The sequence below is a fragment of the Tupaia chinensis genome, unplaced genomic scaffold, assembly GCF_000334495.1.
Source record: "Tupaia chinensis unplaced genomic scaffold, TupChi_1.0 Scaffold143584_1, whole genome shotgun sequence".
In the NCBI taxonomy this organism is placed as follows: Eukaryota; Metazoa; Chordata; class Mammalia; order Scandentia; family Tupaiidae; genus Tupaia; species Tupaia belangeri.
Genome location: NW_006203430.1, coordinates 5,434,259 through 5,451,813, shown reverse-complemented (window position 1 = coordinate 5,451,813; position 17,555 = coordinate 5,434,259). Strand labels below are relative to the sequence as shown.

The 17,555-nt window shown below is 37.9% G+C and overlaps 1 protein-coding gene across 2 annotated transcripts in view; it reads left to right on the top strand.

Moving 5' to 3' along the window:
• Nucleotides 1-17,555, top strand: part of PIEZO2 (piezo type mechanosensitive ion channel component 2) — a 514,198-nt gene that overhangs the window by 454,996 nt on the left and 41,647 nt on the right. For both annotated transcript variants that reach the window (XM_027766530.1, XM_027766529.1), the window contains exons 33-36: nt 61-175; nt 6,028-6,087; nt 12,772-12,938; nt 13,463-13,629. In XM_027766530.1, coding sequence (XP_027622331.1) covers nt 61-175; nt 6,028-6,087; nt 12,772-12,938; nt 13,463-13,629 — 509 coding nt within the window. The remainder of the gene's footprint in view (nt 1-60; nt 176-6,027; nt 6,088-12,771; nt 12,939-13,462; nt 13,630-17,555) is intronic.

Here is a 17,555-nt window from a genome sequence, read left to right as displayed (position 1 = left end):
AAAAAAAAAAAAAAAAAAAAAAAAAAAGAAACAGAAAATAATTGAACGTTCTTCCTTCAGTTTGTTTATCAAGCCTGGATTACTGATCCTAAAACAGCACTCCGACAGAGACGCAAAGAGAAAAAGCGGTCTGCAAGAGAAGAACAGAAGCGAAGGCGAAAAGGATCTGGGGAAGGTGAGTGCAGGCGGTTAGGGAGCAGTGGTTCACAGGCAGTGTTTTCTGTTCCTGTTGCCCCGGAAATACAGAGGGAAATGGCAAATCACAGGTGCTTCAGAGGGATGAAATCTTAAATTCTAAAGAGTGCAAAGAGGCTCATGTGCCCTGTGTTCATACCTGTCACTTGGAATAAATTAAGGCATGAATTCAAGTTAAGATAGGTAAAATGGGAAGAGAAGAAAGGATCAGAATAAACCCAAAGAAGGTAGAAAGAAAAGGCTAATTTTAAAGTGAATATTAAGTAATTAAAAAAGAAATGCAAGATAAGACCTGATCATTTAAGTTAAAAGCTGTTCTTGGAAAAAAGTAAGAGAGATAAACCTTTGGCAAGTACATCAAGAAAAAAAAGGAAAGACCACTTCAATATTCAGGAACAACAACAGAAAACTGGGACATAGCTACCAGCACTATATTCAGCATTATATCAGTACACTTGAAAACATGTAATAATTCAACCCAATATATGAAAGGATACAAAAAAATAATTCACAGAACAGAAAACAAAAACTGACCAAAATGTGCTCAGCCTCACTAATAATATGAGAAACATACACCAAACATTTTGACATACTGTTTTTCTACCTATTGGATTGGCAAGAACCTAAACATTTGATGATATCATGGTTTGGGAGCTTTTGGGAAGATAAATACATGTACGTGACATGAGTGGTGGTGTAACGTAGTATATCCACTTTGAAGAGCCACGTGTCAGTGTCTAGTAACATTTCAAATGTATGTATTATACTGTAGCTCAATCCCACTTTTAGATGTATGACTTGACCTGAAGTGATACTTTACATGTGCACAAGCACACATATCTAAGCATATTCATCAACCTTCTTAGTTAATAACAAAGATTTGGAAGCATCTTAAATGTTCATATAAACAAGAGTTAAATAAAATATGTTACCAATATGTTATAAAATACTATGCAGCAGTTAAAAATGAAATGTTTAGATCTGAACTGTCATGGGAAACAATTTCTTACTCATTCTTAAGTAAAAAACAATACATTGCAAAATGGCATGCTCAGTAGGAAGCCATTCATTAAACAAAGAAAACCAAAGTGTCTGGAGACAATATTTTTCACAGTATTTTTCATTTGTAGCAAGTACCTATAATAATATTAAATGCAAAAGAAAGATCAGGTATAATCCTTGGCAAGTTAATAGCACTGATTACCTCTTGGGAGAGAGGAGATTAAGAGAAATGATTGGGACTAGCAGTTAGTGTAATGACTTTGTCGTTGGACTCCCATGTAGTCTAGCATGGTTCAAGTCCCGGACCCGGTGGCTTAAACTCACGCTGGGCACATGTGCATGTGTGTCCCAAATCCGAAGAAGAGAATGGAGGAGAAGGGATTGTAGTGTGGCCATCCCCCCTGGCGGATGATTTCTCGCTTTCTGTCTCTATGTCTCTCTCTGTCTTTCTAGTGAGTATGCATGCTCTATAGCAAAAACTTCTCAAAAAAAATAAAGAGAGAGAGATATGATTGGACCAGTAGATGGTTTAGTGTTTATGTTGCTAGACTCCTACTTGGTGGACCACAGTTCAATCTCAGACCTGGTGGTTTAAAAATCATGCCAGGCATGTGTGCATGCATGCCCAAGATTCCAGGAGGAATATGGAGGAGAAGGGATTGCAAGTTGGCCATCACCCCAAGGGATGATTTCTCACTTTCCCTATCACTATATCACCTCTCTCTCTTTTTGGGGAATGTACATGCCTGGAGGGGGGGGTATTGATAGAGAGAGATTAGAAACTTTAGGCTTATATATTATATTTTGGTTCTTTACCCAAAAAGTATATTCTATGTTCCTTGTGAAATTTAAAAGATTCAAAAAATAAAAGGAAAACATAACTTCTAATGGAATTCTAATTGCAAAAACTGACCTCTTTTTTTTTTACTTTCTTTCTCCTGCTACCTCCTGGTATCTCTAATTTAATTTTATTGTGTCCAAAAGGTAAAATTAATACACATCTGATGGGGCAAGTCAAGCAGTAAATTGGTAAATGTGCAATCTGTCACAACCCAGTCCCACCAAAAACTACCTTCTGAGTCACAAATCCTAAGTGCATACTGTCTTTACTTTGACTCCTTTTTCAAAAATGAGTTTATGCCTTATAAAACTCTTATATTTTCATTAGTAATATGTTACAAACATTTTTCCAATGAACTAGTTATAAAACCATACCATTCTTTTTAATAGCTGCAAAATGGTCTATAGTACAGATATGCATAATTTATTTAATGAATCTATCTTTAATGGACACAAAATATGCTTCAAGATTTTTGCCATAATGAACAATGCTATAGTAGATATCTCTGCACACACAAAAAAATCTGTGTACTCAGATACTCACAAATGTGTGTGTTTGTGTGTGTGTTTTTATTTAAACACATAGCAAAGGTAAGGAAAAAAATTACTTCCAACAGAATAGATTCTTTAAAGTTAAAGGACTACTGAGTCAAAAGGTATGCCTCTTCTTATTTGTGGTTTTCATTCCTAGGTATGAGAGACAAGAGTGTCTATTCCCCATAGTCTTATATCACAGGCTATCACTGTTCTTTTTATTGTGTTTCTTTCTGGAGGATGACAGATATCCTGTTTTCATTTGAATGGAGTTGAATTCCCAACTTATGAGAGTGAACATTTTTTATTTCATGTGTTCTTGGTAATTTTTACTTCCAAGGGTAAGATTTAAACATGTTACCATTTTTTTCTTATTATTTTGTAGAGATGTTTGTTCTTTATTATTAACTTAATATGCTAGGTTTATTACTCTTTTTTCATGAGTTATTTTTTCCCTATCTGATGCTTATATTAGACTTAGTTTATCATGTATGTTATCTATGCAATTTTTAATTTTTCTGAAATCAAGTGGCTCTAAATCTCTTTTTGTACTTCCTAGATTTTCATCTGGTTAAAGGAAGTATCTCCCCCTAAAGTTATGGGCCTTTTTAAAAATTTTCTATTAATTTTATTTACATTTTGAATTGCTCTTATCTTATAAAGATCTGATTTGTTTACTTTTTTTTTTTTTGAGAGGTTTTTGCCAGACAGAGAGAGACAGAGAGACAGAAAGCAGGAAATCACCCCCCAGGGGGGTGGCCACACTGCAATCCCCTCCCCTCCGTTCTCCCCTCGGGATCTTGGGCATGCGCACACACATGCCCGGCGTGAGTTCTAAGCCACCGGGTCTGGGACTCAAACCGCGGTCGACTACGTGGGAGTCGAGCGACATAGCCATTACGCTTACTGCTGGTCCCTGATTTGTTTTCTTTTAAATGGATAGAAAATTCTCCCATTTCTCATGGGGAAAATTCAAAAGTTTGTGGCAAACTGTAGTTAAAGGGCAGTGAGATGTATGGTGGTTAGAGCAGCTGGATCCCATATAGTCTACTATGCCATCCGAATCCCAGACCTGGTGACTTGAAAAATATGCTTGTTACATGTGCTTGCCCAAAATTCAAGGGGGCGATGGAAGGGAGAGGATTGCAGCATGGCCATCCTCCCTGGGGGAGGGGGTGTGTGACTTCTTGCTCTCCCTTTTTCTCAGTCTGACTTCAGTGAACACATGCACCCTATAGCAAACTTAAAAAAAAAAAAAAGGAATTGAAGTATAAGTTTACTTTGAGGCCAACAAAAATTGAAATAGTTTTCTCAAAATGTGCATTTTCTATTAATTTTTGAAGCCCCTGCATATTTATTAGTGAAATTTTTCTTTCTATTGGATCTAGTGTTACTAGTATCGAACTTTCATTTATGCTTAGGTATGTTTGGAGACTGTATCCTTATCTGTATTTTTGATTGCAGTAGCTCTAGCATTAGTTTTAAAATTTAGTGAGATAAACTCCCCTCACTACTTTTCTTTCCAAAATTGTGTGTGGTATTCTCATATATTTAGCTTTTCTAAACTTTTGTGACCAGTTCTGAGAAGTTATGACTTAAAAATTGATGACTTAAAGTCACCTTAAAAATAGCTCATTACTTTATGTCTGGAAGATTCTTTCTTTCTTTTTTTTTTTTTTTAGAGGTTTTTGCCTTAGGGCATGATCACTTGCCAGAGAGACAAAGACATTGAGAGGAAAGTGAGAAATTACCTCCGGGGGGTATTGGACATGCCCAATCCCTTCTCCTCTATTCTTCTTCCGGGATCTTGGGCACACATGCACACACACCCAGCATGATTTCAAGTCAGGGACTCAAATCTCAGTCAGCCATGTAAGAGTCCAGTGACATAAGTGATATGCCATCTGCTGGCCACTGGAAGCTTATTTCATTCGCACCATTATATACCTATAAGTCAGACAGTAATAATTTAGAGATACTGAAACTGAAACAAATTTATTTAAATACAAACACAAATGAATTTCTAGTCAACATTTTTTTGGTGTAAGTATCATCTCATCTAGGTTTCTCCCAAATGGATGAAGGACACAGATTCTGTTTTCCTGAAGTGTTCGGTGCTATCGAAAGTACTTTGTGTGTAGTAACTCCTCTTGTCTTTACAAGAATCTAGGGGTATTTTATCATCCCTGCTGTACAGATTAGGTAATGAGGTTCCAGACAGTGCAGCAACTTGCCTGAGGGCACACAGCCATTCATCCCAGATAACTTGGCTCTAAAGCCTCCTGTCTTCACATATAGAGAAGACAGATATAGTGGAAAAAATCCTAATTGTATACAAACTGCAAATTTTCACTAAAAAAAGAAAAGTACCGATAAAATAGTGTAGGACCAAAAGGAGAGAGGATTTCTTTTAGTCAAGCATATTAGGGAAAGTTTTATGAAAAAGATAGGGTTTAATAGAGGCTGACAATCTGGCAGAAGAAGGGTAAACCATGCATAAATGGGGTTGGGAGGAGATCAGCTTAGCAGATAAAGACACGACATGAAACACCAGTAGAAAATAGAAAATAGGATAGTAGAAAAGCAGTTTGAGAAGATGAACTAGAGTCAGCTCTTGAATAGTCTTAGGTAGTACTCCCAGATCAAAGATAAGAGTCCAATTAAAGTATTTAACATAAATAACAATGTTTAATTTAAGTATAATGTGAATATATTTCGTGGAACATATGTATAGATTAAAAAAATTACTTCTTCATCTGAAATTTAAATTTAACTAAGTGTCCTATGCTTTTATTTGATAGATCTGAACCTTAAATAAAAGAATAAGAAATAAAATGAATTTCTATATTGTCATTTTAAGATATGACCAACCAAAATTTGTAACATCATCCTAAAGTTAGGACTTAAAGGACCAGACAGTCAATATTGGCCACAGTCTCTTCTCATCCATTCTCCTCTCGGGATTTTTTTAGGCATGCACTCACCCACACCCATTGAGTTTTTTAATCCACTGGATCCTAACCACCATGCCACCTGCTGGCCTTCAGACAGTAAATATTTTAAGCTTTTCATACGTGAAGTCTCTGTTGCACTCAACTCAGCCTTTTGTAGGGGGAAGGTAGCCATAGTCAATATACAGACAAATGGAAGTGTCTCTATTCCTTTAAAATTCAAATGTCATGTAATTTTCATATGTACCATTCTGAATTCATAAGCTTTCTAACAGCAATAATCTGGCCATATGTGGCTAGTGGTTTGTAGTTTACCCACCCAGAGTTTACTCTGGAGTGGAATAGAGATTCTGAAACTTATAAATTCATACAGGTTTCCTCAAGAACTCTTAAAATAGGCAGATTCCTAGATTTAATTATAAAGTTCCTTTTAATATAGAATAGTATTGGCATTCCATTTACCCTACAATGAATTTAACTCATCTTTATTGAACACACTTGGCAGGTCCTGTGGAATGGGAAGGCCGAGAGGATGAACCAATCAAAAAGAAATCTGATGGACCAGGTAAGAAAATAAAGACAAGTATGAGCAGGGAAATGAAGTTGACCCTTGCCCAGATAGTATATAATGGAAGACTGCCTGAAAAATCATGAATCCAACACTGTGTCTGGACTATGAGTAAATCATCAGTGTCCCTCGAATTGTGATTCCTACTGAAATCGCTAGTGACTCTCAAAACCAAATCTGGCCTTTACACTATTGCATTACTGTTGGCTTTTAAATTCCTTTATGTAAATACCTATGGAGGATTGTAGGGAGAAAATTATGAATGTTCCATGAAAGTCATCAAGATAGAGGCACACAAAAAAATCAAGTGAAACTGGCAATTAATTTTAAACAACAATAAAAGAATTTCAATGGGAAGGGTTCTGGAAGTGTGGGAATGGCCCTGTTTTAGGAGGGGAAAAGCACGTCCCAGTGATGTGGTGACTTGCTCAGGGTTCATAGCTACTATGTGACAGCCAGAGAGAGAAATCTTGTCTTCTAACTACCTGCCTACTCATGTGCTACCTGGACTTCTCATAGAATGTGATTTGAAGGCGTTTCTTCCTCATAGGATGGTAAAGGAAAAGACAAAGCACAGGCCTCCAAATGAAATGAGCTCAATATGTTTCTAGTTCCATAAACACATCATGCCCTTGACTTCACTTTGGAACTCCTGAGCAATTATTTATCAGCAAGCAAGACTGTCAGGTCTTTTACTCCCTCAAAAGGCTTCCAAGGCTGCCATCTGCTGGCACAGAGTGAAACTAACCCAAGGCAGTCGACCACCCTCTGCGGTGCCTTGACTCAAATCCTGCCTTCAACTTCCAGGTAATCAAATATCCATAAGAAAGGATCTTCGGAAAGTTCATTTAAAATGCATATTATTAAAAACATTATCCATGGACTTCAAAAAATCATGGCACCAAAATAAATTCATACTTTAATTCTATTTTCTGTGAACTCGTTGAAGTGCCCATATTTTATATTGTTACAACACTTCATAGAATAATAGTATCTAACACAATAAATTGTACATCTTATTGGCCAGTTGCTTTTCCAAGAGCTTTAGGCATACGACATGTTTAATGCCCTCGGATACCCTCTTTTCCCATTTCACAGATAAAGGAACCAACAGTGAGAAAGAGAGAGGAGACAGAGATAGAGAGAAAGAGAGAGACATTGGCTTTTACGAATATATACGGACACAAAGGGATAGAATGGGATTTCAACACAGGGAGTGAGTCTGAATCCAGAGTCTGTGCTTTTGACTACTGTGCCCTACTTCCACTGGAGTTAAATATATAAACTTAAAATTAAAGCCCTAATTCCACACAGCTTGTGATGACCCAGATTAACAAAGTGTGTGTTATTCATATCACCAGTGTAGCCATCATAACTTTCTCATCCTGTCCACTGTAGCAAAACTATAGTTTGTCTTAACTACTTTTAAGAAAATAATTGTGAATAGAAGAAAAAAAGTAAGTTGTTAGAAATATAAGAGGTCTTCAAAATATCCCTGGAAAATGTATATTATGGAAAAAAATGCATGGATTTCAAAAAATGCTGACCAAAATAAACTTGTACCTTAATTCTATTTTTCTGTAAGCTTTTTGAAGTTCCCTCATGTAAAGAACAGTGGATTAATAGGTGTAACCCCAAATCCTTCAGCCTTCAGGAATCAAGCTTCCCTTTTATGTCTGTGCAAAAGAGAAGTTCTATCCAAACAAGGTGGGGAATACATGCCTTGCTCAAGATTTATTTATTTAAAGGGGGTGGGTCGGATAGAGAAACGTGGGCATTCATGGCATCTGTGGTTCAGGTTTGCTCTTCTATGGACTCTGCAGCCCCTCCCTTCACCCACACCGAGTGGCTGCTGGTCTCTGTGCCTCTTTATTCAGCAAAGGGTATTCACTCTCTTTTCCTTACTTCCTAAATCATACCTGCTGTAAGGCTGTTTGGTGTAACCCAGATTCCCAAGGGCCTGTGGGACGGCAAAATAGTGACAGCGTAGTCAGGAAAGCCTTTGAAAGGTACAACCATCATCTCTGCTCTGCCTCGCGGGGTCCACCAGGGCCTGGCTGACTATCAGGCCACTGGAGCCCCTTCTCCCTTCTCCTTCTCCAGATTACCAAACTGGCTCCCCAGGTAGGAGCTGGAACTTCGAGATTGCTGTTGCTTTATGAGGTGGTTCTGATTTAACTCTTCTGTGTCTCTACCTGGCCCACCTGGACTCTTTCCAGAGGCCATACCCTCCATAGCTAAATTTCTTTTTATGTTTTTTTTCTTTCTTTATTTATTTCTTTCTTAAAGACAATACCTCACCAAATCACAAGCCTGCTGAGTAGCTGGAACCACAGGTGCATGCCAGTATTCCACACTCATTTTCAGTATAGCCTCAAGCATGAGACTCTCCTGCCTCAGCTTCCCTGAGTCACTGGCATTACAGGTGTGCACCACTACACCTAGCTTTTAGGTGGGTTAGGAATATAATCCAGGCCTCCCCTGTGGTCCCAGCCTACTAGCGTAGTGTCAACCACCACACTAGACCCAATGCTTTTCCGTGTGTGTGTGTGTGTGTGTGTGTGTGTGTTTGTGTGTGTTTAAGCTTACTTATTCATTTCCTCCATGAGAGAGAGAGAGATACAGCATTCCAAATAGGGTCTTCATGCCATGATCTACCCCCAGTCCTAGCTAGCCTAGGTCACAGGCATGTGTGCACCCAACATGTACAGAAAGTCCCTGAGATACAATCCAAGGGCCTTTCTGTGTGGGGCCAGTTTTGTTACTGCTGTGCCACACTCTGGCCTCTCCATGCTTTTCCTTTCATGTGCCCTATGGCAAACTTAAGAATGAATGAATGAATGATTTAAAAAAAAAAAAAGAGTGAGTCTTCAACCATCATGTCTATTACCTTAGGTCAGGGTCAGCAAACTTACAGCTTTGGGCCAAGTTGGACATGCCATCTGCTTTTCTATGACTTTTTAGCAAATGGTGATTTTTTTAAAAAATATATTTATTTATTTATTTATTTATTTATTTATTTTTGCTATCAGGCGCATGCACTCACCAGAAAGAGACAGACAGGAGGAAAGAAAGCAAACCACTAGCTTCAGGACTTGCACCATGGTCAGCCAACCCCTTAACCACTGTGCCATCTGCTGGCCCTGAGCAAATGATGCTTTTTATATTTTTAATGTTTGGGTAAAAAATCAAAAGGAGAAGAGCATTTCATGACATACGGAAGTTATGAACTATAACTATGAGAATGCCCATTAGTAAAGTTTTATTGAGAACCAGTCATGCTTGTTCACAGTCAATCCATTGTGGCAGCTGGCACGCCTTAGCAAGAATCAAGTCCCTGCCACAGAGAGTGTGGCCCTTGAAGCCAAAGTTATTTACTGCCAGTGCTGGACAGACAATGTTTGTTGAACCCTGTACAATATCATAAAGGCTTTTATCAGTGAATTTTGCACTATTCTATACTCTAATGATAATTTAAAACTACAATTTTAATAATCATTAGTGATAAATTTATTAACATTTTGCTATGACATTTAAATCTGATTTCTTTCTTTTTCTTTTTTTTGATGTAATAGAACGGTGAAGGATGTAAGTTATTATTCTTAGTGATGGTGGGCTTTTTTTTTAATGAACAGTAAGGCTTTTTTTTTTTTTTTTAGAGAGGAGAGGTTTTTGCTATAGGGTGTGTGCGCTCATCACACAGAGAGAGAGAGAGAGACAGAAAGTGAGAAATCACCACCCCAAGGGATGGCCATGCCACAATCCCTTCTTCTCTGTTCTCCTATTGGGATCTTGGGCACACACGCACACACGCCCAGCATGAGTTTAAGCCACCAGGTCTAGGACTTGAACCACTGTTGACTACATGGGAGTCCAGCAACATAGCCACGCCAACTGCTGGTCCCAAGTAAGGCAATTCTTAATTCATGATCATGTTTAGTAAGTATTCACCTTATTACACCCAATTTTTATTTATAACAGTTAATAAAATAAATTTATAAAATAACAGGGACCAGTAGTTAGCATAATGGCTATGTCACTGAACTCTCAAGTAGTCAACCGAGGTTCAAGTCCCTGACCCGGTGGTTTAAACTCACACCAGGCGCATGTGCGTGCATGCCCAAGATTCCAAGAGGAGAATGGATGATAAGGGATTGATGCATGACCATCACCCCTGGGGGTAATTTCTTGCTTTCTATCTCTCTGTCTCTCTCTCTCTCTCTTTCTGGTGAGTGCACACGCCCTATAGCAAAAAAAAATAATCAAAAAATTTATAAAATGACTATTGAAAAAATTTCACTTTGATTAAAATTTTGTGGCATGTCTTGAAAGGTTCCTCATATATCTTAGGTTTACACAAATGAGTAGGAAAGACAGTCAAATGTGGTATATCTTTTATTTTGACTCTTTTTTTTCCATTTTATTTTTGTTTTTGCCATAAGGCACCTAGAGAGAGGCAGAAAGAGGTAAAGTGAGAAATCACTCCCCAGGGGAGATGACCACAGTACCATCTCTTCTTCCCCATTCTCTTCCTGGAATTTTGGGCTTGTATTCACAAATGCCCAGTGTGACTTTCACACCACTGGGTCTGGACCAAACTGCAAAATTGGTGATGTGTGAGTCTAGCTCCTTAACCACAATGCCACCTGCTGGCCCCTATTTTGACTCATTTTTTACTGTATAAGGTGTACAACATGCTGTTTTAACACACATATACGTAATGATTTGATTATTAGAGTCAAGCAAATTAACCTATTCAACACCTTCTACTGTTACCTTTTTTGTATGTGGTTAAGAGTGACCTAAAAGTGGGACCAGCAGTTAGCGTAATGGCTATGTCACTGGACTCCCATGTAGTCGACCGCAGTTCGAGTCCTGGACCCAGTGGCTTAAACTCAGGCCAGGCACGTGTGCATGTGTGCCCAAGACTCCAAGAGGAGAACAAAGAAGAAGGGATTGCAGCGTGACCATCCTCCCTGGGGTGATTTCTCAATTTCTGTCTCTCTGTCTCTCTCTGTCTTTCTGGTGAGTGCACTCGCCCTATAGCAAAAATCTCTCCAAAAAAAAAAATAATAATAATTACAAGTTTGTACCCTTTGACCTACCTCATTCTCCCCTTCCCTGCCTCTGGTGACTACCTTTCTACTCTCTGCTTCTATGAGCTTGACTCTCTTAGATTCAACGCATATGTGAGATCATGCAGTATTTGTCATCCTGCATCTGGTTTATTTCATTTAGCATATTTTCTGCAATCATTTGTGTCACCAGCAACAGGATTCCCTTCTGTTTTTAAGGCTGAATACATTAGAAAAACCGAGGTCACAGCTGTGGAACCTTCTCAGCGCTTTCTCGGTGATCAAGGAGCTTGGGTTTAAATCTCTGAGGGTGCTGGAGAGACGCGTGTATGGCACTGAGTCAACATCGTGCGCGTGTTGGGAATCTGAGCTGAGCTACCACGCGACAGCTCTCCCAGGTTCCCGATTACAGACATGACTCAAGAAGAGAACCCAAGTACATGAGGAATCTCAGGGCTCCTGTTGATTGGGAGGATTGATTGTGTGCAGAATTTCGTAGTTAACACAAACAGCTCAGTATAAGAATGATGACGTAACTCAGTGGTGCAGGAGACATTCTTTCAGTCTGTGTAGTAACTCTTTACAGAACAGGTTTAAGGTGACTTAACTGAAATGCACATGCAGTGAGAAGTATCAGATTCTGACTGAATCAAGACATGTTTCCAACAATAATTCATACATTTTATTTTTTTAACGAGGGATTTTTGCTATAGGACTTATGCATCCGCCAGAGAGACAGAGAGAAAGTGAGAAATCACACACACACACCCCAGTGGGGGGGTGCCATGATGCAATCCTTTCTCCTCCATTCTCCTCTCGAGATTTTGGGCATGCACATACACTCACCTAGTGTGAGTTTAAGCCGCCAGGTCCAGGACTCGAACCATAGTCAACTATGTGGGAGTCTAGTGGTGTAACCATTACACCATCTGCTGGTCTCACAATAATTCATACTTAAGAAAAGAAGATGCTATTAGGAAATCATTAAAGGACCAGGTAGCCACATACAGACTGTTTCCATCTTGTGTCAGTAATACTCATAGACATATCTTTCTAGTTTAAATGCAGGCTCTACTTTTAATCAGAACTATTATATGGATCCATTTTGCCTGATACTTTAGGTAAAGGATATAAATCCCTTTTTTTCATCTTGAGTTGGGCTGTAGTGTGCGTGCACTCACCTGTGAGAGAAACAGAGAGAAAGAAAGGGAAAGGGAAAAATCACCAGCCCGAGTATTGCCATACAGCAATCCCTTCTCCTCCATTTTCCTCTTGGGATTTTGGGCATGCCTGTGCCGGGCATGTTTTTCAAGTCTCAGACGGCAGAGTCAGTCATGTGGGATCCAGCCACCTTCACCACACCACTGGCTGAGCCCCAAAGATTGCAAATTCTCTACTGGTTTGGTTTGGATTCTGCAACTCCGAGTGTAGAAAGCCCTGCAAAACTTTCTTATGCACAAGATTCCTCCAGGCCATGCTGTGTCGGGAGCCCCACTTCTTGTTGGGTATGTGGGGCAGGGACCAGTCTGACTTAGATACAATATCACTGCACTGCATGACAGAAGAATTGCTAATGGTGTTTTGTTCCTTTGCCTTCTTCTTCCAGATAATATTATCAAGAGGATATTTAATATTCTGAAGTTCACCTGGGTCCTGTTTCTGGCAACAGTGGATAGTTTCACCACTTGGCTCAACTCCATTTCAAGGGAGCATATCGATATATCTACAGTCCTGAGAATTGAAAGGTGCATGCTGACCAGAGAAATTAAGAAGGTATCACTGTGGATATCACTCTTCTTTTGCTTCTTCCACATTAAAAAGATTTAAAAAGTCAATATCTAAAACTTCAAGTAGGATAAGGCAAAATTCTTTCTTTCTAGCCAGTTTTTGCATAACTCTTCTGCTTTTTCATATATTAAAATCTGTTTCATATTCAGAAGGAAAATAATCAGCACACACACCCCTAGTCCTGGGATATTGGCTAGCTTAATCATATATTCCAGAATCTCCCCTTACTGAAGTTTGCAGTTACACCTACTCTGAAAATCCTAAAAAGGATTCCAGTTTTAGTCTATGAAGTTTGATCTGAATTTCTCATAGGAAAAATTAGGATATATGCAGAGTAATAGAGTATAGTTGTATATGGTTTATAGATTTTATTTAAAAATCACTGCTTATTTCTGGAAAGGTTCTTATGATTTAGCAAAATTATCTACATAAAAGAAGGGATCACTTGTTTAAAATTGCCTAATGAGGTTGGATACTTTTAACTTGTGGCAATGTCTCCTCCTCTACAGGGAAATGTTCCGACCCGGGAGAGCATCCACATGTACTATCAGAACCACATTATGAACCTGTCCAGGGAGTCAGGGCTGGACACAATTGACGAGCGACCTGAGACTGCTTCAGGTGCACAGACTGCCCACAGGATGGACAGCTTAGACTCCCATGACAGTATCTCCAGGTATTTCACTTTCTAAACAATGGTTTTGCTTTTGACAAAGGTAAACAAGGTGGACATCATCAAATATGAAAAATGAATGAAGTGAAAGTTAATCAGAAGCAAGCATGATTCCACCACTCTCTTTAGGTTGTCTCCATCTACATGACAGAGTAAAAGGAATATCATGCTCTCCTAGACTGAAAAAAATCAAAGCAGACATCAATAGTAAACTATTAGAAATACTTGTAGGATTCACAGGGACACCATAGAGAACTCCAGGGTGGAGGCAAATAACAGTGATCCTTCTCAGTCCCCAAGTTATTATTTGTATACCTTACAGTTCACTATAGCAATTTCAGAAATGATTCCGTTAGCTTCCATCATCTCTGAGTTTCACAACAGGAGTGGCAGGTGACACGTGGCTGAGGGTTGCTATGCACTGAGCATTCTCTACGGGTCAGAACCAAGAACTGCACAGGGTTACCACATTTTATCCCTGAAGGCCTGGTGAGGTGCATGCTGTTACCCCAGTTTCACAAAGACAAGGTTCAGTTCCCGAGAGGTTAGGAAATATACCCAATACCACACAGCTAGCAAGTATATAAGAGCAGTCCCAGAAACCAAAGTCAGGCTCTCGACTACTGTGGTAAGCCTCTCATCACCTCTTTCTGCACTCCAGGCCAACCTACTGGCTTTGTAAAATGGTGTTCACCTGCCGTCAATTGCAGAATTAAAGCAGAAGTCTGTATTAGGAGGAAACATTCCATTGCCTAGGGAATTAGCTATACTGAATGAATTATACCTTATATACAGGTATCTTCATGGGTAAAGAACTCTATCACTGAGGATGTTCATGTATTTACTTCAGTCATTAAACATGTCAGAAAGCACCTGTTCTAAGCCAAGAGCTTGATTCTGGGACAGACACATAAATAAAAGAGTATTCCTCTATGTGGTTTAAAGAATCTCTAGGATAAGGCCACTGTCTCCTAAAACTCCTGTCATAGTGAGGGCGGCAGGGACTGCATGTTGACTCCTGGTCTAGAGGCTGCCAAATTGCTTTGGAATCATACTTTATACACTGAACAAGGCACTAGTGGCTCGTAAGAGTATTTGTCCTTCACAAATACTAAATATAGTTCCACACAAAATAGAGGAGGGAACTGAAGCCATTGTATCGAAATGAAGCCCAAAATAAATAACTGGACATTGAAATTGAAATCTGAGCAGGGAGAGGCAGGTATTAAGAAGTTTTACCTTGAAGTGCTATTTTTAATTGTTGCTGAATTGCAATATTTGAGTTTCCCTAATTGTGTTCATTCTTGTGTTACCTTAAAAATATACTGACACAGATTTATATTTATTAGCATGGAAAGATACACATATATATGTGTATATGTACATATATGTGTATATATATATACATGCACACACATACATTTTTTAGAGAAAGATCTAGATCTTTCTCTAAAAAATGTATGTGTGTGCATGTATATATATATACACATATATGTACATATACACATATATATGTGTATATGTACATATATGTGTATATATATATACATGCACACACATACATTCATATATATGTGCACAACATTAAGTTTTAAAATAGTATATATACTAACATCTCACTTCTATTTATTAAAAAATATGTATTCTTGCATATATTGACTTAAATGTAATGTTTGTACAGATAAATCTGCATGGTTATATCCCTTCTTGTCTTTTCAAAATAACTTTTAATTCTTTTAAAGTCTCTTGAAGGATAATAAAAGATATTATATGTTTCTTTTATTTAAAAATAATCTTTGCTTATTTGTAAGTTCCAGGACACAGATATTTCAGCTATTATATATTTGTGTGCAAAGCAGCAGCATTTAGGATAGAAACCATTCAGGGTTTCGTGGTCTAAACATTTATTTCCTAATTGAGATTCTGTTTAAGGTGTTTTTAATTCCTAGAATAAAATAATTGATTGTTAGAATTGTTATTATTCTGTGCCAGAATAATAAAACTTTCTTCTTCATTCTCATTCCCAAGCATATGCACATTTCTCAATCATTAATTTCTAAAACCATTTGTAAATTTTAAAAATTACAAAGAGAAATTCTAATATGATACCCTTTGACTGGTGAAGACTGTATTAAAACAAAAAGTCATAGTTTATTAGTTTATTTGGAGACTTTGTGTGTGTGTGTGCATGCAAACTATACCAACTGTTCTATTTGAAAGGTGTAAGCCCTCCTTAATTCATCCTGGTTGCACCAATTTTTCTGTATCTATAGGCTAATGTAATTCAAACCAAATTGTTCTCTCTTTAGTTCATTTAATACAGAAACTTAAAATCTATTCCCCCCATTCTTCATAAGCTCTTCATATTCCAAATTATCTTTGGTAGCTCTTTCTTAATAATGAGTAAAACTGCATGGATAGGTGTGCAAAAGTGTGCAGATGTATACCACGGATGGTGGGAGGGAGCAAGATTTGTCTGCAAGTAGAGGATACTAGAGATACTGACAAATGCTGCTTCCTAGTTACAGGAGTGAATGAAGGCAGACTGGGAATCTGAAAGTTTCCAAATCCACCTGCATTAGAACATGTTCACAACCAAACAGCCAATTTTTTTTTTTTTTTTTTTTTTTTTTAAGGAGGGGAAATGGTAGGATGAGAGAAATGCTGAGATTCTCTAGAGGTACATTTTCCAAATGCTGTTTTTTTATTTGTTTGTTTATTTTTGCATAATATTTTCAAATGCCCCACTATCCTCAACTTTGGACAACGTTGCTCAGTATATATTGAATATGAACAGGGTCTGACTCAAACCGTATTTTCAGTTTTTATTGATTCCAACTCGAGTTTAGACAGCTCAGGTTACTTAACTGAAAGTCACGTTCATATTCAAGTAGAATTATTTTCTCACACTAAGTGAAGAATATAATTTTATGCATGTGTAGTACATAGTTCGATTATTGTACATTTGCATCTTTTCTTCAAGAAAATATGCTTCTCCATAATGTGATTCATCATATTTTTGAATGACCTTTTTTTTAACCACCCTTTCTTGCCCTACTCTACAATACAGAGATTTTTCTGTCACCTGGCTTGGCAAGCGAAAAGGGGTGTGATTGCATTAGTCTTTTGTCCTTAATTTGTGATGAAACAAACACTGATTGGTAACATGAACCTCTTTTGAAATTTCATAAACCTATGTGCTGTCTCCCAAAGAGGAAAAACACACATAAATTAAAAATCCCCATCAAATGTCAAAAGTTCCATAGACCTCCTGAATATCGTAATGAGCCTCACTTGAGAATAGCTGCCCCAGAACCAGATTCAAAGAAATTCAGAAGGATAGTAGAAAGTAGACTGGAAATAATTTTTCTAGAAAATAAGCATTCATGATTTCTGTATGCATGGCATTTAAGTCCATAGTCATTTACGATTTTCCAATTAAGAAATCAATCACATATTATAAATTACAACTTAAAAGGAAAAGAAGGAGAAGGAAAAGGACTAGTTGAAATAAAATCAAGTGTCTGCCTTTAAATCTGACTCGGATTACAAATATAAAACCATACCCATGATCAAAATTGGTAAGGTAGGAGATATTTAAATGTATTAATTGCTTTTTAACAAGACTATCAAAATGTCCCCCAAATTATAAAATGGCCAATCAATCAATTTCCTGGGAAATCAGAACCTTTAAAATTAGTTCTTAATGTAATTTCACTTTGTTTTTCAAACCTAAAGGAAGAGAGGACACACAAGGTCCATTTTGCTGTGAGTAAATGGTTAACATACTTGTTCTTTTCTCAATGGCTGAGTCCCATTTCTGGTTTGTCTACTTTGGAAACTTTCAAATATCCAAATAATAATTTGTCTACACCAGACTCTGAGGAAGCCAGGCTGCCTGCTGGAAAAAAGTTCACACTCAGACATCT